At 40.1% G+C, this 24,055-nt stretch overlaps 1 protein-coding gene across 6 annotated transcripts in view; it reads left to right on the top strand.

The window, feature by feature from the left end:
• Nucleotides 1-24,055, top strand: part of Ccser2 (coiled-coil serine rich protein 2) — a 114,575-nt gene that overhangs the window by 7,055 nt on the left and 83,465 nt on the right. For all 6 annotated transcript variants that reach the window (XR_007979182.1, XM_052190194.1, XM_052190193.1 and 3 more), the window contains exon 2: nt 22,528-23,980. Coding sequence is in view for 5 of the 6 variants with exons in the window: in XM_052190194.1 (XP_052046154.1) it covers nt 22,567-23,980 (1,414 nt within the window). In the remaining variant the exon portion in view is untranslated. The remainder of the gene's footprint in view (nt 1-22,527; nt 23,981-24,055) is intronic.

Raw genomic sequence — 24,055 nt, 5'->3', positions numbered from 1 at the left:
GGATTTGAGAGCTTCTACATTGCTGATTTCTTCAGTCTTTGCTTTAAGAACAGACCAAGTCTGAATGGATTCAGTCATCAATCCATTTAAAATGGTTGAGCACTTGCTTGGCATAGTAGTGAACTAAACAGTTTATATGCCTTTTTGGAGCTTACATACAGTGAGGCAGTACTGAAAGAAATAAGCATCTTTGTAGTATCTCAACTGTTACAGTCGTGTGGTGGAAGCAGAGTGAGGTGGGAAGAACATGGGTGGGAAGCTGCTGCTTTATACAAGACGGTTAGGCCAACAAAAGCGTGGTCCCTGCAGACTCCAGAAAAGAGAATGCTTTTTATAATTAACAGTTTTTAGTGTGTTATGGGTTGCTGCTTATTTGCATGTATGTGCATGTTTGTGTGCATATTTGTGTGTGGAGGCCAGAGTTGGGTGTTGAGCATCTTCTTTAGTTAATTTCCACCTTGTTTTTGAGGTAGGGTTTCTCATTGAACCTGAAACTCATCGGGTCAGCAAGCCCAGTTGGCCAGTGAGCCTAGGGATCTTCCTGATCCCACGTGCCCAGCACTGAGATTACAGATGCATGATGCTATGCTTGACTTGTTATGTGGGTAATGTGGACCTGTGTTCAGGTCCTTATGCTGAACCTCTGCTGGGTCTGTCCAGTCTCCTCTCAGAGTGATGGGTATGTCAGTGAGTCATTGGCGGGAATTATTGGAAGAAAGTGATGTCTGATAGGTGGATTGCGTGGAGGGAGTCAGACCATCTCTGGTTGTCTAGACACTAAAAGCGCAAAGACAGTGTAGAATTTCAACTTCGTTTGCTTGTTTATTTGCTCTCCCAGTTGCAAACCAAGGTCTCCACCTCTGAGCGACATCCTTAACTTCGATTTTTTAAAAAATGATTCTCTTTGCTGCTAAGTAGAGAGTGTCAGCATTAGAGAAGAATACAATCCTTTAGCCAGCTGCAACAGTAAACTGGTTAGTGATGGCATTGATTTTAGACAGAAGTTGGGAGAAATATAAAATCTGCATACATTTTTAATACAGAGACAACGATTTGATGATGGATTGGATCTGGCCTGAAAAACTCAGATACAGTTGACACTAATCAGTAAGACTGCATAAGAAGCAGGTCTTAAGGGGCAAATAATTAATGACTTTAATCTTGGAAGTGCTAAGTTAACTGTGAAGACAGTAGGTATCTGGGTGTACTTGAGTGTGCAATTCACTGTAGACGTCTGTGGTAAAGATGTGAATTTCCAATGATTGGCAGATAGCATTTAATGCTCAGAGAACTGAGTAATAGAATTTGGGAGTGAGTGTGACTGGAGAAGTCCAGAGATGTTCCTTGAGGTCTTAGAATGCTGAGAAATAGAGACAGACAGACAGAAAGGTTTCTCTCTCTCTCTCTCTCTCTCTCTCTCTCTCTCTCTCTCTCTCTCTCTCTCTCTCTCTTACACATACACACACACAGGGGTGGGTGGGAGGAGGGGAAGAGGGAGGGAGACAGAGATGGGGAGGGAGAGAGAGGGGCAGAAAGTAAGTGGTTTCAGGACAGCTTGAGCAAACCTGTCTCAAAAAACCTAGAGAAAGATTAAACAGAAACAAATGAAAGAAAGCGGTGTCCATGAATTCAAATGAAATGTTTTATAAGGGAGGAGGGAGTGATCGATTGTGTTAGATTGAGGCCTAATTGTTGATTGCTAGGTTTAGCATAGGTTTCTGGGAAAACAGTGGAGGTAAAATTTGATTTGGATTACATGGAGAGGTGGCAGAGAGGAATCAGAGACAGTGCTGCAGATAGTATTTTCATACAGTTTGTTAGTGAACTTGGAAAAGTAGCAGTGAAGTCATGTGGAATCAAGCAGTCATTATTTTAAAATACAGGTATTTTATAGTTGTCTTAGACAGGGTTTCTATTCCTGCACAAACATCATGACCAAGAAGCAAGTTGGGGGAGGAAAGGGTTTATTCAGCTTACAGTTCTGCATTGCAGTGGAGGAAAGGGTTTATTCAGCTTACAGTTCTGCATTGCAGTTCATCACTAAAGGAAGTCAGGACTGAAACTCAAGCAGGTCAGGAAGCAGGAACTGATGCAGAAGCCATGGAGAGATGTTCCTTACTGCCTTGCTTCCCCTGGCTTGCTCAGCCTGCTCTCTTATAGAACCCAAGAATACCAGCCCAGAGATGGTACCACCCACAAGGGGCCCTCCCTCCTTGATCACTAATTGAGAAAATGCCCCACAGCTGGATCTCATGGAGGCACTTCCCCAACTGAAGCTCCTTTCTCTGTGATAACTCCAACCTGTGTCAAGTTGATGCACAAAACCAGCCAGTACAATTGACCCCTTGTCAACTTGACACACAATCACTATTAAGCCTCAACCCTTACTTTCTTATTCATCCCCAAGATCTAAATTACTTTAAAAGTCCCACAGTCTTTACATATTAAAAGTTCAACCACTTTAAAATGCCCAGTATCTTTAAAATTCAAAGTATTTTAAAAATTCAATGTCTCTTAACCGTGGGCTCCACTAAAATACTTCCTTCCTTCAAGAGGGAAACATATCAGGCAGGGCACAGTCACAACCAAAAGCAAAACTCAAACTCCAATGGTTCAATGTCTGGGATCCAACTCATGATCTTCCGGGTTCCTCCAAGGGCTTGGGTCACTTCTCCAGCTCTGCCCTTTGTAGCACACAGCTTGTCTTCTAGGCTCCAGCTGCCTGTACTCCACTGCTGCTGCTGTTCTTGGTGGTCATCGCATGGTACTGGCATCTCCAAAACACTGCTATCTTCCACTGTAATTAGGTTTCACCAATAGCCTCTCATAGGCTCTCTTCATGGTGACAAGCCTCTGCTCCTATGCATGACCCCTTCGAGTCCTGGGCCATCAATTGCAACTGAGGCTGCACCTTCACCAATGGCCTTCCGTGGCCCCTCACTGTGCCAAGTGCCTCAGCTGTTCTTCATGACCCCTTCATGCCTTCAAAACCAGTACCACCTGGGTGACTCTTACACAGTACCAAGTCCAGCCACAGCACAAAGTACAACTGTGGCTATCTTTGGAACACAGCCTCTGTGCTCTCAGAAAACACTTCCCAGAAGATTTCACCTCAGTGATGCTAGTTTCTTCTTAATCACCGTTAATTTCTTAGCTCCAGCTAACTAGCATCAATAGTCCCAGTAACACAAAGGTTCGATTTAGTGGTTCTGGTATCTTGTAAATCACAGCTGATTCTTAAGCCCCAGCTAACCAAAACCACATAATCTTCACAATCTGAAACATGGCCCTGATAAGAGTCTTTAATCTTCTCTCTGAAATTTCACAAGACAGGCCTCCATCTTCTGCAATGTTCTCAACATTATCTTCCAAGATCCTACAGAACATTTCACAGAGCTCTTAACACTGAATGGATCATTTAGCCCAAAGTTCCAAAGTCTTCCATAGTCCTCCCCAAAACATGGTCAAGTTGTCACAGGAATACCCCACTACGCTGGTACCAATTTGTCTTAGTCAGGGTTTCTATTCCTGTACAAACATCATGACCAAGAAGCAAGTTGGCGGAGGAAAGGGTTTATTCAGCTTATAGTTCTGCATTGCTGTTCATTACAATAGTGTAATTGTACATATACTTAAATTATATACAGTTAATTATATACAGTTAATAGAGTGGTCCAAAGAAGGGAAAAAATGCAAGGGGCATTTCTTTGAGGCACATATGAATTAATTTAAGTACTCTATCTCTGTCATTATTACTCTTGATCTTAGCCAAAGGACTGAGAAACAAACCAGTGTTACTTTTCTCATTGCTGTGGTATACTACCTGACAGAACATGGCACATGGCTTGAAGGGGCATGGTTAATTATGGTGAGAAAGACATGCCAACCTAGTGTGAGGCTGCTGGGGACATTATGTCAGGAAATAGACTTGGGCTAGATTAGCTGGGCAGTATCTCAAGCCCCACCTTAGATACCATCTCCAAAAGGTTCCACAATCTTTCACGATAGCACTACTAGAAGGACCAAATGGTCAAACACATGACCCTGTGAGGGCCATTTTGCATCCAGACTATAACATATGCCCCTGCGTATTTTCTTCTTCTCTTTTTTTCTTAGATAAGGATATTGGCTAGCTGAGAGATAGGTAGAAGAACACAGCCCTTTTATTGCTTTCTGATGGAGGGTTGATGAATTATCATCAGTTCAAAATTGTAGTTTTTATACACAGGTTGGCCACATTTAGTAAAGTCTTAGGAAATCAGTGTAATAGCCTCATATTTACTAACATTCGTTTTAGCAGTTTTGTTCAGTGTTTGTTCTATTATACATTCTATAGATTTGTAATCTGTCTGTTGTGGTACTTTTACTCTGAGATATCTCTTTTAGAAAAGAAATAAAATTAAAAAAATGAAAACAACAAAATGTAATTGAAATTTTAGAGGAAAGTGTAATGCCCACCTTTCCTAGTATATCTTTACATATACCTAACGTGATCATAGCGAAGGTAAGCTCGGAAGCAGTCCGACACGCGCGCTCAGGTCAGCATGAATGGCCTCCTCCTGCGGTTGCTTCTTGTTGAGCCATCAGCAGCGTTGCAATTGCTTCCTGGTGTTCTCCATTGGCCCGTCTCCATCCCTGCTCCTGACTTTAGGTTTTCTGAGTCTGACCAGTCCTGTGTGTTGTCACTTCTGGCTCCTTGTCCGTGGAAGTGACCTTTTGTTCTTTTTGCCTTTTATTCACTTTGTGCCTACACACCATTTCCTTGAGAAGTCTACTGTTTACCTGATGCTTCTCATTTTAGTACCATAAGGTAACTTCAGAAACACTTCTATGAGCTCCTTTGCTTATTATCTGTTGCGGTTCTAGGAAAACTGAGACGCTGGAAATATACGTTCTTTTGCACATGCTGTTCGTCATTTTCTAAGCTATCCTTCAGCATCTTAGTACCTCATTCAGTTGCTTCATCTTTATCTTTGTTGTTGTTTGAGACAGGATCTCATACTGTAGTTAATGTTAACCTTGATTACACCATCTGGAGTTACAGGTGTCTCTTCTAGGAAAGTTTTGCTTTCCTGACTGGTCCCTGTTAGTTTATAGTTACTCTGGATTTTTGTTCATTGAATGATTAAGTAAAATGTCAATATTGATCCAGTTTTGATTAACACATTTAAACAGTTTAAATAACATTATTTTGTGTGTGTGTGTGTGTGTGTGTGTGTGTGTGTGAAACTGATTCTCCACTTCTGCTCTGGGTTCTAGGATTGGAGATGAGGTGGTCAGACTTGCATAGAAAGTACTTCTACATGTCCATCCATCTCTGGCTCAAATAACATTCTTAAAGACAGAGCCATATAGAAATAACCTTAGAGAGCTAATTGTATATTTAAATATTCTTGTCAGCCAATGTAAGATTTATTGACAATTTTACTATATATGGCAGATCTATTTGTGTTTGGACTATTTAGTCTTCCGTTCTCATTATCTTCTCCAATTATATTTCCAAGAATATTGTTGTGAGTCCTCCCCCACTCTGAAAGTCAGCCTGTCTTAAAACTCATTCAAAAAAAAAAAAAAAATCAAAACCCAAACCAAACAACTCAATCCTTAAACGGGATCTCTCCACTAACAACTTCCGTTAGTTTTTGTCACCATCTCATAGGCCACTGAGTTTTCTGTGGTCTGGCAATTAGAATTACTGTGCTCCATTAGAATTCGCCAGATGTTTTCTGGCAGCTGCTCTGGTCCTGACTTGTTAGTACTAGGACTAAGGGGCTGAGGAAGAGAAGGTCACATGTGCAGGTGATGGTGGTACCATGCATGGATATAGTAAATGCATTAATGGTGGAGCATCTAGGGCACTACGGAAGGCAGGAAGCAGCCAAGTGTGTTGTTTCCTACATACCACCTAACACAATGGTTGGCAGTTCACCTAGGTCAGACAGTGCCTTCCTCAAGTAGCATCCGATCCCACCAGAGAAAGCGTTAACCTTCTAAGAGTTCCCTTCCAGTTCAGATGGCCACAACAACAACCCTTTGTGGCTTGTGCTTATGACTGACATGTCATATAAATCAGGTTTTACCTAACTCCCTCCTGGAGTTCAGTTTGCTCATAGATATTTTAATGGACATTACAGAGGTGTCAATGGCCAGCCTCAGGACGAGGGCAGGCACATGGAAGGAGCTCATGCTCTTTTTGGACATAGGTCTCTTTGGGCAGCTCTTGCTGTCCAGCAGTCCAGACGCTTGCTGAGTACTGTCCTTTGTGTTTTTATGGAGGTGTCATAATGTGGGGACGATTGATTACAGTGTTAGCCTTTAGTGATCAGCTTGACCTTCAGCCCCATCTCCCTCTCTGGAAGTTTAGGGACAGAGCTCAAAGTCCACTTTTCTAATCATGCCCTGTCCTGAGATTGTATAAGGGCACAGGCTCCCATTAGCACACAAAGGAAGTACTCTTCGCTGCGGAGATTCTAGGGGTTGTAATAGCTGTCTCCCAAGAAAACGAGGGGAGAGCATAGATTTCTATTTCTCATTATACTATATCTCAGGCATCTTGGGATAATGAATATCTTTCTCATTTATTCCTTAAATTTTAGTTCTTTTGCCACCAGCCACTCTTACGTCTTTATTACTATTTTTACATGATTTTAAGTCCTCTTTTAATAGCTTTGACCTTAACTGTCTTGTCATCCAGTTTATCAAATACCTTATCTTCAGAGTATTTTTCTTGGGGGAGGAAAGTTATATTCCTTCTTCCTTCTATTTACAGAATAAAGTCCCAAACATCAAAACCTGGAAGTTAAAATCTTTAACTCTGACTTCCCTGTGTTCTGCTTCATAAATCTTCTAGCCCTAAAGCTTTTACATTCTCCTCCAAATGCATGACACACTTTTTTTTCCTGCCATTCTTGTTTGAATCATCTTTTTTCCCTGCCAACAGTCTTACTTTTGCTTTCTTAAACCCACAGTGAGCCTTTGCGTTCTCGCTGCCCCTCGCCCCCTGGCTTCAGAGGTGTCACTGTGCCTCCTTCCTCTTCGTTTGCTCTCACTGGCCTTGGGTCCCATACTCCGATTTCTTGGTTCAGCTTGACGCAGTTACTTAGTCACTCCTAGGCTTCTGTCTCTTCTCTGTCATCAGCTGTCAAGTCTTGATGACTCTGTTCTTTCTCCATTTCCTTGGGCTGTCTGTCTGAGGAGACTATCATAAAATGCCCCTTCAGAGTAATCTGTTAAGTCTCTGATTTTCTATATAATTTGTGTTCAGGAAACACATACTGGTTATAGAAGAACACCAAAAGCATAGTATTTTTGTGTTGACCCCCCTTGAATAGTACTTGAAGTACAGGCTAATTCTTCTCAACCTACTAAAGGTTACTTTTCCAAAATCTCCATTAGATACATTGTTATATATTTTTTCTTTCACCAGAATGTTATTTCAGGGAATATTATTTGCTAAGATTATTAGGAAAAATCATGGGAATTGATTTCTAGTTGGGAGAATTTTTTGGAAACAATCTTAACAGAATTACAGACATACTCATTTCTTTTTAATTTCATATGTTTACTTATGTGCCTGAGTGGGTTTATGTGCACCATGTATGCACAGGTGCTCTCAGAGGCCAGAGGGCGTTAGAGCCCTTGGAGCTGGAGTTGAGGGAGGCTGTGAGCTGTCTGAGGTGGATTCTGGCATACTGAACTTTGGTCCACTGTAGAAGCAGTAAGTGCTCCTAATTACTAAGCCATCTCTCCAGCCGCAGCAGGCTGTTTTTCTAGTGGAATGGAAAAGATATTAGAAGTTTGCAAGTAACAACTTGGCCCTTAGTGCCCTAATGGCTCTCAGTGCCTCAGCTGCAGGGAAATTATGAGAGTAGAGAGAATCTGAACATTAGTGCGGAGAATTTTAAGCTAATTCTTGAGTAGTACTTTGAAGAGAAGCTGTTTCGGTGTCAGGTCAGTAACCAGGAAAATCTCCTTATATGATTGCTACGTGTTCCTGGAAGCTACATAAGAGGTAGCAAAGTCATTATTGTAGCTCCACATCACTCTGAAGGGTGTTTCTGAAGTGTTTGAAGAAGTCCTCTTGGATTCTGGGTGTAGGTATAGAAAAGCTCTTTAGTTTCTGGAAACTTTCCTTTGATTGCCAACAATAAGTCTAAGATAGAATTTGTCTGATTTGTAACATTTGCACATTAAAGTACTTTAAAAGTTAAGGGCTGCTTGGCATGGTGACATACATTGTAATGCCAGCACTTTGGAGGTTGAGGTAGGAGGATTTAAGGCTGAACTATATTGGAAGAACCTACCTCAAAAACAAAGAGTCAAAAGCTTTGAGTTCCTTGTATTTGGAATGACTTAGCACTCACTTCAAAATAATGAAATGCACAGTTTGTGAACATTTGCGAAAGTTTATTTATTTATTTATTTATTTATTTATTTATTTATTTATTTATTTAAAATTAGCTGTTGCTGTTGCTTTCTGACCCTTACTCATTTTCTGATGAACTTAGGTGTTCACATGGCTGCCAGTAGATTCTTACTTGGATATTACCTTGGAAAATCTGTGCGTAGTTTGAACTCATAGGTAGGATGTATTTGGAATTTTATCAGTCTACCTAGGTCCTTCTCATTGAAGCAAATGAGAGAAACAGAGAAGGCTTTGGAGAAAATTTTCAAGAAGTACCACAGTTGAGTGTCATTTTCAGCTAAGTGAGTAGTGAGTGCAGTGTGTGCTTTGGTAAAGAACCTTTAAAGGGCACAATATGGTCAGAGTTCCTAAAGGTTAGGTAGGGAATAATGGAAAAAGAATAACAAAGATAAAATTTGAAGGGTTTTGGTGTGTGTTTTGTGTGTGTGTGTGTGTGTGTGTGTGTGTGTGTGTGTGTGGTATGTAATGTGTGAGATGTGGTATGTGGGGTGTATGTGTGGGGTGTGTGTGTATGTATGTGGTGTGCACGTACTGGAGATTGAGCCCAGGTGTCATACATCCCAGGCAAGTTACCTTGTTACTAAGCTATCTTCCTAGCCCGTTTTATATTTTTAGTTTGAGACAGGATCTGGCTAAGTAGCTTCATCTGACCCTGAACTCCCCACATAGTTGAGTCTGGCCTTGAACCTGTGGTGCTCCTGCCTTAGTCTTCCAGTTGCCGGGAGATAGGCTGTGCCACCAGGCCCAGATTGCTTTTGTAATCTTAGCTGCCCTCACTAATCATCTGTGTGTCCGGATGGATGCTGCTTCCTCAAGGGTCAGTTTACTTACATCTGAGTACTCAAATTATCAACCTTGCAGGAGTGTGAGATACAGACCTGACATACAAGTGCCTAGCTAATACCAGTGGCTCTTGGCACTGTTCGGGGGGGATTTTGGAGAACCACAGGGAGACTTTAAGACCAGCATGCTATAATTTTAAATAGTAGTTCCGGGAAAACAAAGAATGGATCAAAGAGAGCAGAAGGGAAGCAAGGATTAAGGCTTGCTTGTGCCAGAACACTGGTTAGTGATGGAGGTTTGGGTGGGTGACATAACAGAACCAGGTAGACGGGGAAGGAGAACAGCCACTCCTGAGCCCTGCACTTCCTGCACTGCAGCATACCCCTCCACAGCATTCATACACGCATACAACAGTAGTGATAAGTACATTTTTAAAAAGGATGGTAAGGTTCTATCTTAGGAAATGAAGTAGTGATGTTGGAAGGACGGGATGTGTTTGAGAATTTTGACACACTGCTCATACATTGTATTCTTTAAACTTGAGATATGGAAAGAGCTGGGAGAGTTGACAGCAAGGATGTGGACAGAGTGAGTACTGAGCGTAACATTGTACAATGTATTGTTTTTTGCATGTGGATTCCTATTTACTCTAAAATATAATTACATCATTTATCCCTCCTTTTTCCTCTACCCCTCCCATGCCCAGCCCCTTTCCCCAATTTAAGGCCTAATCTTTATTGTTGTTGCATACACATACAAACAGATCAACATATAAATACAACCTGCTGAACTGTTCAGTATTATCCTTTAGATAATTTGTTTCTAGGGTATTGGGCAGACAGTCATGGGGAAAGCTAGTTCTTCCCCTCTCAGCAGTTATTAGTTGCCTTCAGGTAGCACTGGGGCACCGTGAAAGTTTCCGCTTCTGCATTGGGATGGTAACTGTTGGAGTTGTCTCAGGTGCTCTTCAGGTGGCCATGTTGGTGTGTTTGCATGAAGGTCGTTTAGCTTTCCTGTCATGGTCAGAAAGCACAGTACAGATTACTAGATTAGAACAGATTTCCTAGGCTCCTATTTCTTACAAACCCTCTGCCTCCTCTTTCTAGATATACCCTGATCCTTAGTTGAAGGAGTTGTGTTGGAGGTGTATCAGTTGGTGAGTTTTTGCTTATATTTTGTTGACTAGTTGTGGTTTCCTGTAATGGTTTCCTTCTGCAGCAAAAAGAAACTTCTTTGATAAGGATCAGCTCTACACTTACCTGTAGTTACAAAGATGAGTATTTAGAAAGCAGTAAGTAGTTATATTGGTTTAGGCAAGTGGCATTAGTAGGTCTTCTTCTAGGACCCATGGCCCCTTTGGCCAGTGTAGTTGTCTGTTTACTGTTTCCAGTGGGTAGTAGATGTGTCGAGGACTGTGTGTGAACTTGGCTGACTGCCGTTACCCAGATGAGTCTGGAGTACTTCTTACTCAGGTAGGACTAGTGGTTGCTTCCCTCCTTTGGAAGTCTTCATGTGCTTTCTGAGACTATGAAATTTAGTCCTCAGGGACGAGGCTTCCCGGTCAGATGCAGTTTGGGTCCTTTGGGTCCTGTCTGTGTCTGAAGGGCATGGAGTCTTTACCAATAGGGGTTTACTTTCTATGTCTGGGGTACAACCAAGGACAACAGCAGTGAGGGATTTTTATTTTAACCCAGATCAGGACTTCCCATTTTGTTTGTCTTACTGCACTGTGATAACCACATCTTACAGCACCTGCTGTATTGGCATGGCTATGGATTGACTAGAACAGATATAGAACATTTATATTGTCTTATGAAATTCTGTGGGTGATGCTGGAAAAAGTACTGTGTGGGATGGAATTATCACAAAATTGAAAATAGACTATTTATTTATTTATTTATTTATTTATTTATTTATTTATTAAAGAACGTGTAACCTTTTGTTGTTAAAGCAGCTATATCCTGGAGGTTGGTTGAGGAATAGAAGGGGGAACAAGGCAGCGAGGCATTCAGTTCTTTGTACTGGCCATTAGGTGGCAGTGCCATCTTAAGTTAGTTGGAGAAGTTTGTGGATTGTTGGGTCTTTATGCTTCCAGGAATAATACTTGGGAGGAAGAAGTTTTATAGAAATTTATATAAAATTTTTCATGTCATATGTGTTTAGGTATTACAGTGCTCGGTATGTTTAAAGGGGCCACAGTTTGAAAGAAGAGTTTTGGTAGAATAGAAATATAGTTGTACTTTGACTAGTCAGTCAATTCTGTGCAGTGATGTCTGCATAGAGCAGAGCCCTCTCTGTCTTCCCTCACTTCTCCACATTCTTAGGAAGTACTCTACCTGGTTGTTATGCCCATGGGAAAGACTTCTGAAGATTGTAATGCAGTACAGTGCTCCTCAGACTGTCTTCATTGGGTGACTCCACAGAAATGCATTCTTAATGCTGTCTACACATGTCTCACTGAAACTCATGGAAACATTTGCCTTTACTGTTATGATTCCTTTTTCATATGTTCTAGTCTATTCTTGTTGTTGCAGGGACTCAGAAAAGACTGATTCAGGTATACAAAATAATTTTAAGAAGCAATTGAATATTAGCGAATCTGCTGAAACTAACTTTCTTAAGGTCTGTGCTGATTTTCCTTGTAAAACACAAAAGGAAAGAGGTTTATTTAAAATAATTTCTGTTTATGCAGATATCAGTTTGTTACCGAGCAGCTATAAGAAACTATTTTTAGGCTGAATAACCTAAAACAGTGCAAATTTGTTTGTAGCCTTAGGGCTTAAGACATCCAAGGTCAGTTTACTGAAGGACCTGCTATTCAGTGAGAGCTGTCTCTCTCAGAGCACACTTTCTGGTCTTGTCTTTTAAATTTTTCCTGTTATTACTTTTATGCATGTGTATTTGTGCTTGTATGAATATCAATCTCTCTCTCTCTCTCTCTCTCTCTGTCTTCCCCCCCCCCCCCCCCCCCCCGCCAGTGTGTGTGTGTGTGTGTGTGTGTGTGTGTACTCAGCTCCCCTGGAGCTGGCATTAGGAGGTGGCTGTGAGCTACCTCTCTTGGGTGTCAGGAAGAGCAGCAGTTACTCTTAGCTCTGAACCAACTCTCCAGCTCACTTGTTCTTTCTTTGAGGGCCACTGGCCATGAGCCGCATTATTTGTTTTCTCTGATCATTTAGTTTACCCAAGGACACAAAGTCAGTGTAATAATGTTCAGCATTTTATAATCCAGTATTTTGCTGACTGACTGATGTACAGAGTTTGCAAATACAAACTTTGTGTATGCTTTTGAGGCAAGGGATCATAGGTGCCACTATACCTTGTCAGACTTCTTTCTAACGGTCCACTGACTTGTTTTTAGTATCTTTTCCTTTATGTAGGATTTCTCCTTCAGTCTGTGTTTCAAAACTCTCTCCCATGTAAGCCAGATGTAGTTCTGTGTGTGAGTTGTTTTGTTTGTTTACATCATACTTTTGTTTAGAACACTGATTTTTACTTTCCACTATTAATTTCTTAGCCATCTCTTATTTCTTGAGGTGGCGAGAACTATTTTAGGCTTATTGAACAGTGGATAAATTCTTTTTCTGTTTGTAATAGTTGACATTTTTTTAAATGTTCCATGTTACTGTATTTAGGTATGTTTAGTTTTCGGAGTGGAGGCAGGTGGGTCTGAGTTCAAGGCTAGCTAGTACTGCATAGTGAGACCCTGTCTAGTACACTTCTGTCCATGTTATAGTTTACTGTCCAAAAGTGCTTGTTTTCTTACTGTGATATTCTCTAGTACAACTCTGAATTATGAATCATTTGATTTTACCATTATTTTTAATTATGTATCAGTGTGTGGGTTATAAGTGTGAGTGTAATGCCTGTGTAGGGTGTAGAAGGTATCATGATGATAGGGTGTAGAAGTGGAGTTACAGGCAGTTTTATGTTGTCTGATGTAGGTGCTGGGAACCGAACTCAAGTCCTCTGGAAGGACAGGACATTCTCTTAAATGTGGAACCACATCTCTAGCCCTTTAATTTAATACAAATTTAATATAGCTCCTCTGTGTTTAGTGTCTTCATTTTAAAAGTAAACATTATATTAATTTCATAAGGTAGTTGTGAAAATTTTATATAAATAAATGCATAAGAAATTCTTGGAAGATCAGTTAACATGTAGAACTCTAAACTGCTCTTGCAGGTGCTGTAGCTTGTCTCTTTCATTCAGTTCCAGTAGTAACTTGGACAACCTGACTCCTCTGTGCAGTTTGTAGAAGTTATCTTTAAGGACCTCAGCTGACATATTCTCTTGTTCTCAACAGGGACAACTGGATCCTCCTTCCACTTTCTTGGTAGAAAAACTAGAGTTTCTTGTATAGGTGGTCACAGAGCCGCTGCACAGCACATTTCTATACGTATTTCTGACTGTTCGGATGTTGATCTGAGCAAGAGTGGGCCTGATTCATTTGTGTGCATCAATGTCTGCTAAAAGTTGAGAATTTAAAACAAGGCTTTTTTATTAAGCTTCAGAGAATATATTATTTTCTCATTGCTGTTGTAATTTTGAAAATTTTTATTGCTCAGGATCTCCATATTCTTGATGGCTGAATTTGCTCATAATATTTAGAAATACCTCATCTTGCCTCTTCCAGCCCTGTTGTGCTGCAGGCATTATAACACATCCTCTGAGTTCCGATGTCCAGGCTATGGTATGTGAGTGGACCTGTCATTAGTATTGCTACTGTAGACCAAAATGCTCCTGTGGTTAGAGTCATGAGCAAGGTGCCATCAGGTCAACATCTTCACTTGTGAGAGATGAAATTAGAACCGCTTCTTGCTTTTCCTTTCAAGTGTTTTATGTCTCATAATAAAACTTCGTATCTAGTACTAAATGTTCCTACTCTATGTTTTATTTTTAACTTCTTTGAGTTCTTGTGTTTAAAATGGATAAAACATTCAAAATCAAAACCAAAAGGTGATTGCCTCTGTCTTCATTCCCTCACGTGAATGCCTAAGTCTGCTTGGCTCTGTAAGAATAGGTGCTTCCTGACTCCCTTTCCTTCTCTCTCCATTCTTGAAGCCAGCTCACCATTTCTCCTGAACCGTGTCTGCTGAGAGGCGCTGATATTGTCTCCTCTCAGCCATTCCTTCACACATTAGTACTTGGCTTCAATGGGATTCGACATTGCTTTCTGTCATCTTAATGCTGGTCTGATCTGGTTTTTATTCTCTTCCTTGCTATTAGATTGTACCTTGTCGATCTTCCGTTCCCTATTGTGCTTTCCTCTTTTCATTCCTGATCCCAGGATGTTGCCCTTGGCTCCTCTTCTGCATGTTCTCCAGTGCAGGCGCACTCACTGGTTCTCTTGAGCACTTGATTTTTGTCTCTGCACTGATAGTTCTCAAATTATTGTCTTTGCTTTTGCTGTTTGCCTTCTTTGACCAGGAAACACTATCACCTGCATACTGTAGTCAGAGTCAGCTTGGCAGTAGCAGCTCACCATACTGAGTCCCTGGCTTCTGTCTACATAACATTTACCCTTGATAAGGTATTAATTTCTCTTTGTCCAGTTGGACAAATCTGGAATGCTAAGCCCTTTCAGTTGATGAAGTATTCATCTATTTCCCAAAATTTATCTAATGATATGATAGAAATTCCTAAGATTTAATATTGCTATTCTGTACTCAGGTTTTTTTTTATTTTTTTTTATTTTTTTTTATTTTTTTATTTTTTATTTTTTACCACAATCCTTTCAGTCTTTTTCTTAGCCACTCTGCTTTTTAAGTGATTTTCTTCTTTGCTGGTCTCATCACATATATAATATACTCTCCCTCCTCTTCCCTTTGCCTTCTCTTATCTCCCTTTGATCCCTATTCAGTGCTCACATCCCCTTCAGTCCCTTTCCCAGATTCACGACTTCTGCTTTTATTTTGTGACCCATTTAGTTTAACCTGTGTGAGCGTTGGATAAGAACTGTCCACTGGGCCTGATGGGATTATCAGTGGTGAACTTCTTGTTCTGTAAGTCCATCCTCCATACAGAAGTCAGGGATTTTCAAAATTCAGGTTTCTCGCCCCCCCCCCCCCCCCCCGACTCTGTCTCTGTCTGTCTGTCTCTGTCTCTGTCTGTCTCTCTGTCTCTCTCCTCCTCCTCCTCCTCCTTCTCCTCCCCCCCCCCCTCCTTCTCCTTGGTGTGGTGTATTTGTTTGCATGCATTCATAGGTGTTTTAGTGTGTGCATGTCAGGGACAGGCTGATTCTGGTTGTCTTCCTCAGTGTTCTCCATCACTTGATATTCTATTCTTTGAGACAGTGACAGACTCAAGCCTGGCCCACTGATTGGTTAGGCTGTGTGGCCAGTGAGCTCTGGGGATCTTTCCTTTCTGTTTCCCACTCTGTTAAGTACTGTGGTCATAGATGTTTGTGGCTGCTTCCAGCTTTTTATGTGGGTGCTGGGGTTCCAAACTGAGATCCTTATACTTGTATAAGTAGACACCTTACCCGCTGAGCATCCTTCCTAGCTCCTCAAATTATTTTTTATTTCCTGCTGTTAGTGGATTCTTCTTTATAGTAAAGTCCAGGTTTCCTTTTTTAAAAAACATGTTTTTTACCTTCATATGCTTGGTACATGTAAGCAGCGTATCCCCTCCCACTCGTCCCAGGCCCTCCAGCACATCCTGCCGTCCCCTCCATGTGTTCCCTTCTGTTGTTAACAACCTACTGAGCCCACTAGTGCTGCCTGCCGGATGTTAACGGAGCTTAACTGACCCGCTCTTGTACAGGTGATCCTAGCTGTACTGATTTCGTGAGTTCAGTAGCCATGCCATGCATGTCTCAGCATTCACAGCGTCATCACCACCCCTCAGCTCTTAAATCCTCCTTGCCTTTCTTCTGAGATGTTCTTTGGGCCTTTAGGCTGGGACTTGATGCAGGTTTTCTGTTTAGGACCGAGTACTCAATAGAATTTAATTTTCAGCATTTTGACCAGTTATGAGTCTCTGCATTAACTCTGTACTGTTGCCTCACTGGCCAAGGTTGAAGGCAGTGCAGATCTACGAGGGGCAATACAGATTTAGGGGTATAGGTATACATATTTAGAAGGCATTTTGATGACATGTCATGTAGCAAAACAATAATACTAGTATGTTCCTCCCTAAGTCCTATAGCCTCGAAGCCGCCAGGGGCTTTCAACCAGGCTTATTGTACCAGGTCTGAATTTCTTCCTGTGGAACAGGTCTCAGATCAAATCCAAAGGTAGTTGGTTACTCCCATAACCTTAACACCACTGCTGCACCAGTGAGCACAGTAAGATATGTACAGGCTGCATTGCTTCTATGTCCTCTCTTTCTTCTGGTTCCTTTGGGTGAATACCATATTGTTTTTCTTGTTTAACTAACTCGTGTTTTCTGAAAGTGCCATGCTAGCTCTGTGCTTTCGTTTGTGCTTTTGATCTAGTGTGTATTGTTTTCCTTATTCAGTGTCTTTGTTATTATTTGTTGCTTATTTTTGAGTTTTGGCCCTAGCACTGCCTTGTCTTGTGAAGCCATATATGATGTCACCTTCCCTCTCTCTTTCTCTCTCTCTCTTTTTTTTTTTTAAGATTTATTTATTATATCTAAGTACACTGTAGCTGTTTTTAGACATCCCAGAAGAGGGCGTCAGATCCCATTACAGATAATTGTGAGCCACCATGTGGTTGCTGGGAATTGAACTCAGGACCTTTGGAAGAGAGCAGTCAGTGCTCTTAACCACTGAGCCATCTCTCCAGCCTGATGCCTCCCTCTCCTAATTAGGTACTTTTTTCTTTGTAGAGATTATAGTTTTGTATTACCTTTTTTTTTTTTTTTTTTTGTCTATGTGACTTTTTCTTTTGAGCTATCTTATTTTTTCTGTAGCTTTTAGTACAGAGCCTGATGTATAATAGGTTGTAAATAAATATCTAATGAATGAGTAAATGTGTTTATGTCGTTACTATAATGAGAGGTTTATCCTCTTTTCCCAGGTTATAAATTCCTTACAGTACACCTTGCTCACTTTTCTGAATCTTGTCTTAAGTTTTATTTAATAAAACATGGCATTATATTGATCCAAAATTGAATTAAGAATTGCAACGAATTAAGTGGGCCCTTCCTTCAAAGGAGAAGGTGGATTATGTTAATTCAGAGCAAAGTGAGGTCGCTATGTCATGTCTTGTGTCACAGTCACTTTTTGGATATCAACATTCCTCATCGTTTTAGTCCTTCTATTGGATTTAGTTTTCAGTGTATGTCCTTATACTTCTTTTAAAAAAAAAAACATTCTTTATATTTGTGTGTGTGCTTTAATGTTCAGTCTTTGCTGGACCAGTTTCTTTAGTATGAGATTTGTGTATATACTATCAAGGATGCGCAGTAAACAGCAACATAAATATATTGTAGTATGAGGAGCATTGTACTGGTATTTTGGGAAACAGTCATTAATTTTTCTAGAAAAGAGAATATTCATTTTTTTGGTCTTGTCTTTACTCTCAACCCATGTTTTATTCCCCATTTGTGGTAGAATTTAGACATATAGAATTCATAGAGAACATTCTTGTTTCCTTTGCTTCCAGGGATTTGAAAATTATATTTAACTAGAAAATAAGACATCTTACCCCAAACTTCTAGGATATCAGGATTGATTTTACTTTACTGTGTGTTTTTTTCCCCGTTTTGGAGCCTGTCAAAACTACTAAAAATATTTTTTTTTTTTTGAAAATAAAACTTCTTTGCATTTCTCTCTGAATTTGCCAAGGTTGTCTAGGGAAATGAAATGAATAGAATGTGTGTGTGTGTGTGTATGTGTGTGTGTGTGTGTGTATATATATATGTGTGTGTTATATATGTATATATATGTGTGTATATATGTATATATATATATATATATGTATGTGTGTATATATATATATGATTAGATGATTTATTAGCCCATGATAGGGCTTGCATAGTCCAACAATGACTACCTTTATGCTGGAGAGGCTTAGAAATCTGTAACTGTTCAGTCTACAAAGCAGGATGGTTTAGTAGGTTCAGCGCAGTGCAGAAGGCCTGGAAGCTCTTTGGGAGTCTCATTGTTAGGTCTAGTTTGGAAGGCTGAAGAAGCTGGAATTTGATGTTGGCTAATAGCAGTAGTGATGGATGCCCTTGCAGTAAGAAGCACAGGTAGGCTGGAGCACTGTCCTTGCCTTGGATCTCTTTGTATTGGGGCTACCTACTAGAAGGTACTGCTTACTCTGAGGCTCAGTCTTGCTCCCATTCTTAGTTAGAATTTCATTGGTGTAAGAGACACCATGTCCAAGGCAACTCTTATAAAGGAAAACATTTAATTGGGGCTGGCTTACAGTTTTAGAGGTTTTATCATCATGACAGGAAAGAAGGAAGGAAATGTGCAGGCAGACAGTGCTGGAGGAGCTGAGAGGTCTACATCTTGATCTAAAGACAGCCTGAGGAGACTGTCTTCTGCAGGCAGTCAGGTGGATGTTCTGATTCCATACTGGGCAGAGCTTGAGCATAGGATACCTCAGAGCCCACCCATACAGTGCCATACTTCTGCAACAAGGCACTCCAATAAGGCAGCCCCTGATAGTGCCACTCTGTGGCTGAGCATGGAAACGCATGAGTCTGTGGGGGCCAAAGCTATTTAAACCACCACAGCTCCTCAGCTAATCTCTGGAAACATCCTCACAAATGTGCCAGAAGTGCATCTCTTCAGTGATCACACATTTTATCAAATTGACAATCAAGATTTACCATCACATCATCCTTACATAATGTGTCTTATTTAGGTGTTTGTTATGTATGGCATATAGAATGTGTGGTATATAGAATAAACTTGTCAGAGTAATGCATACTAGATCAAATCTACTGTGTATGTGCCACTCACTAGTGGATTCTCATGCCAGTAGCAATCCATTCATGTTAAAGTCACTCACATTACTAGTCTCTTACACACTTTTTGTGGCCCTGAACTTACTGCTCACTTAATTTAAGTTAGGGACCTTTCCAATAGCAGGCCTGATACAGACCACAATATTAAGCTATCGAATGTTGTGATTTGACAAGTACCAGTATTTAAAAAGTCTGCATTTATTTTTTAGGTCTACATCCCTCCTTATTCAGATAGCTACAGAGGTATTAATTAGGAGGCTTGGTGTTTTTTCTGTCAGTGGCACCAGCTTCCTTTCCTAGCCTTTAGTATGTCAATGACATTTGCACACTGTTAGTTTGCATACCTGAAGACTGGTAACATTCGAAGGAAATATTTTTCGAGCAGAAGAGTTTCTGATTCCACTTTCTATGCTAGTATTTTCACTGCCCTCTCAATTCAAAGTTCAGCAAGTCATGCACTTTGTACATTGATTAAGATGATGAATGTTCCTATATTACAAATTCCCTGAGCCTAACTTTTGCAAGCTTGCTTCTATTTGACAAAAAGTAAGTTAAAGTAGGACAGAAAAGGTCAAACCGATCTAATAATGGGACTTTGTATTGAACTTTTTGTCTTCTTTTTAAAACCACAAAGAGCCTTAAGCGACATGTACAATTTTAAATCTTTGAGGTTTCCCTTTTTTACTTAATTACCATAATCAAGCCTTTGAGCCAGGTTATGTTACATATGACAACCAGGAAAACCTAGACAAAGAGAATGTGAGGAGAAATAACTGAATAATAGAAATTTAAAAACAAACCAACAAATTATTTAAAACTATTGTGCAGAATCTGAATGTGAAAGTGAGTTTCAGACATGACAACTCTGCCTGTTTAGTCATTAGCATTGCTGTTCAGTTAATTGTCCCTAGACTAAAGTAGTGCTTATTTAAATCTCTAAAATTCAGCAATTAGTAACCTTCTGGAACACTATTTGCAATACTGAATTAAAAAGATGAGTGGGTGGCTTCTCAGAGGGTAAGGTAATGGATATGAAAGGAGTTTGCGAAGGAGCAGGTTCAACTTTTCCCTACAGTACTTGTTAACCCCGCCCCACAGTCTTCAAGCTCCTCCTTCAATGTTAGCCTCCCACTTCCTCCCTTCCCCTCCTCCCCTGACAGGTCCCCCTGACAGTCTACCTCCCAGTATAGTTCATTCCTTTGTCATGAGTAGTCTGCACTGACCCTGAGATCACATGGGAACACAAATCATTTCTGGTGATTTGCGCACAATATTTTAGTTTTGAAAAATCTTGATTTAGTTATGGGAGATGGGAAAAATCTATTGCCATATAATTATGGAGATTAGGAAATTAATGATAATGTAATAAACATGGTACTACTTATGTATATGTTCAATAATATTTGTTCCCATATAGATTCCTTTTCAACTAAGAAACTTTGATTCACTAGTCTTTAAAAAAGAAGGGGCTAAGGTCAAAAAATCAGGAGACAGCAGGTGTTGGCAAGGATGTGGAGAAAGAGGAACACTCCTCCACTGCTGGTGGGATTGCAAGATGGTGCAACCACTTTGGAAATCAGTCTGGCAGTTCCTCAGAAATCTGGGCATGACACTTCTGGAGGACCCTGCTATACCACTCCTGGGCATATACCCAGAGGATTCCCAAGCATGCAATAAGGACACATGCTCCACTATGTTCATAGCAGCCCTATTTGTAGTAGCCAGAAGCTGGAAAGAACCAGGTGTCTCTCAATGGAGGAATGGATACAAAAAATGTGGTATATTTACACAATGGAGTACTATTCAGCCATTAGAAACAATGAATTCATGAAATTCTTAGACAAATGGATGGAGCTGGAGAACATCATACTACGTGAGGTAACCCAGTTTCAAAAGATCAATCATGGTATGCACTCACTGATAAGTGGATATTAGCCTAGAAACTTTGACTACCCAAGACATAATCCACATATTAAATGGTGTCCAAGAAGAACGGTGGAGTGGCTCCTGGTTCTGGAAAGACTCAGTGCAGCAGTATAAGGCAATACGAGAACAGGGAAGTGGGAAGGGGTGGATGGGGGAACAGGGGGAGGAAAGAGGGCTTATGGGACTTGCGGTGAGTGGGGACCCAGAAAAGGAGAAATCATTTGAAATGTAAATAAAGAATATATCAAATAAATAAAAAAATAAAAAAAGAAATTAAAGCCATTCATACAAAAAACCCCACAAAAAACAAAACAAAACAAAACATAAACATATATAGTTTAGAAAAATTCTTTTCAAGTGTACCATATATATATATAAGTAAATAGAAATGAACTCAGAAAATCATAGATGCTCCCAGCTCTGTGCCACTCTTCTCAGTTCCACACTAAAGCCCAGAAACAGTATTATTAGAGTATCTCACAGATCACATCATTAGATGATGTAGCCAATATGAGCCTTTTCAAATCGTTAGTGATTGTGTTTTTAAGTGCTTATCAGGTAGAGTGCATCAGAGGTAGCATGGTCACTGAAATGCAGCAGAATCACAGTGCTTATTTATTTCAGAGCTACAGCAAATTTTCAAGCATTCAGATGGAAGGTAATTTACCTAACAGTGAGATAGCATGGCTTACAAAGATACACAGATTTAGGAAATTTACTTGAGATATCAAAATAATTTCTAAGACCACAGTTCAAGACGATCGGCACCATTTGTTCTGCAGTTATTTGCATATTTAGAATTCCATACATACTACTGTAGGAAAATGTACGTTCAGTTTCAAACATTTTTTTTTTCCTTTATAGTCTGCAGACCGTGGAGCAGTTTGTAGTGACAGTGTGTCTGGCTTTTGAGCTCTCCTTAGAGGGTGCTGGAGAATACTACGTATCATGCTTATTTTAGACAGGAAAGTAAGGTGTAGAGAAATAATCGACTAGATTATCTTCAGTGATGGAATCTTTATTATTTTTTAGTTATCAATTGGAACATGACTATTACATATGTTATGCTATTGTTGTCAGTTTTCTTACAGCTATTCTAAAAGAACTTATGAGTATAGAAGTATGTTTTATGGTGAAGTTCACTATCAAATATGGGAACAGCAGTTGTCCGGCAAGGGGATTGCTACTCTTCTCTTTAATATGTAGGGCAAAGCTGCTTGATTTGACACCACTGCAGAATCTAATTTGAATTTGCAGTCCTTTTGATACATTCATTAATGACTTAAAGCAGTCATCTCTAAGCACAGGTCCACAAACAGTCTATTTTTTTCAGTTTTAATGTACTATGTATATTCAAAATGTCAAGATTAAATTAATTTTACATTTTACTTATTTTGCATAGGAGTCATGGTTAATTGTTTGCATATAATTATATATCACTATATAATAAACTTATCTAAATACGTTATTAAACTTATTTAGAAATGTTAATCTTTTTCTTCCCTCAGATTCTGTCAAGTTTTAAGAACCAATGCACCTTATAGCCCATGGAAGAAAAAACACAAATCAAGACATTTTTGGGTTCCAAGCTGCCGAAATATGGAATGAAATCTGTGAGGAGTACATTGCAGCCGATGCCAAATGGGGCCACTGTGACTTTATTAGGGACTTCCAAGAGTAGTAATGTCAAAAGTTACATAAAAAATAATGGCTCTGATTGTTCACTGTCCCATTCATTTAATTGGAGAAAAACAAATACATATCAACTTGGTTCACAAAATACAGCAGAACTTAATAATATTCAAAGTACACATGACAAACTAATTGATCCTGAACAACATGCGCCTGCTCCAGGAGTGCTGGATGGGAATGGGATAAAGGGAGGTTTGAAAAGGGCTTCCTTGTTCACATCCAAGTTAGCAAGACCATCAACCATGTTTGTGTCATCGGCAGAGGAGTTGAGTCAGAAATCTTTTTCTGGACCATCTAATTTGGGCAAATTTACCAAAGGCACATTACTAGGAAGGACTTCATATTCTTCGGTCAATGCGAAGTCACATCTGAATGCGTTTTATGGGAACAGATCTCCTGGTAACATGCAGAAGCCAAGAGTGAACTCCTGTGCCAGCAGAAGTAGTTCCGGAGAAAGCTTAGCACAGTCTCCAGACAATGCTAAATCTATTACTTGTGAAAAAATGGTAAGGTCACAAAGTTTTTCACATTCCATTCAGAATCCCTTCCTTCCACCTTCATCCATAACCAGATCACATTCCTTCAACAGAGCTGTAGACCTTACAAAGCCTTATCAGAACCAACAGCTACCCGTTCGAGTGCCTCTCCGGTCAGGTATGCTAACAAGAAGTTCTCGGCAGTCAGAAGTACTCAATGGAAATGACCACTTGGGGTTTGGTTTTAATAGGCCTTATGCTGCTGGTGGAAAGAAACTGGCTTTATCAGATGGCCCAGGTGTATCATCCACTTTGGTTTATAGGATGGGTCATCCTTCTCTACTGAAATCTAGCCGATCTCCATTTTCTGGTTCTATGACAGTTGATAGTAATAAAAATCCACCTGCTGACATGTGCGTAGAGGAAGAAGGTGTGGTTTCGGCAAAGGACAGCTCTCCTGGTAAGGACCAAGAACTAATTGAAAATGAAAATTACCGAAGAGACAATGAACAGACTATGAAGCATGATTCTAAAATTAGGTACCTGAGTGATGATGTGGATGATATTTCCTTGTCGTCCTTGTCGTCTTCTGATAAGAATGATTTAAGTGAAGATTTCAGCGATGATTTTATAGACTTAGAGGACTCCAACAGAACTAGAATAACACCAGAGGAAATTACTCTCAAAGAAGAAAAGCATGAGAATGGACCATCAAAGGATATATTTGATTCTCCTAAGGAAAGTGAACAGATCTTCAGTAAAGCCGATGAATGGATAGATATAAGTGTCTCTGGTAAATATGTATATCCTTACATGCTTACGTGCTTTCCCTAGTGATTACAATAGTTAAGACTTAGCATTCTCTTTG

This window comes from Apodemus sylvaticus, chromosome 8 (genome assembly GCF_947179515.1).
Source record: "Apodemus sylvaticus chromosome 8, mApoSyl1.1, whole genome shotgun sequence".
In the NCBI taxonomy this organism is placed as follows: domain Eukaryota; kingdom Metazoa; phylum Chordata; class Mammalia; order Rodentia; family Muridae; genus Apodemus; species Apodemus sylvaticus.
The sequence above is the reverse complement of the archived record's forward strand: the minus strand, read 5'-3'. Positions and strand labels throughout refer to the sequence as shown.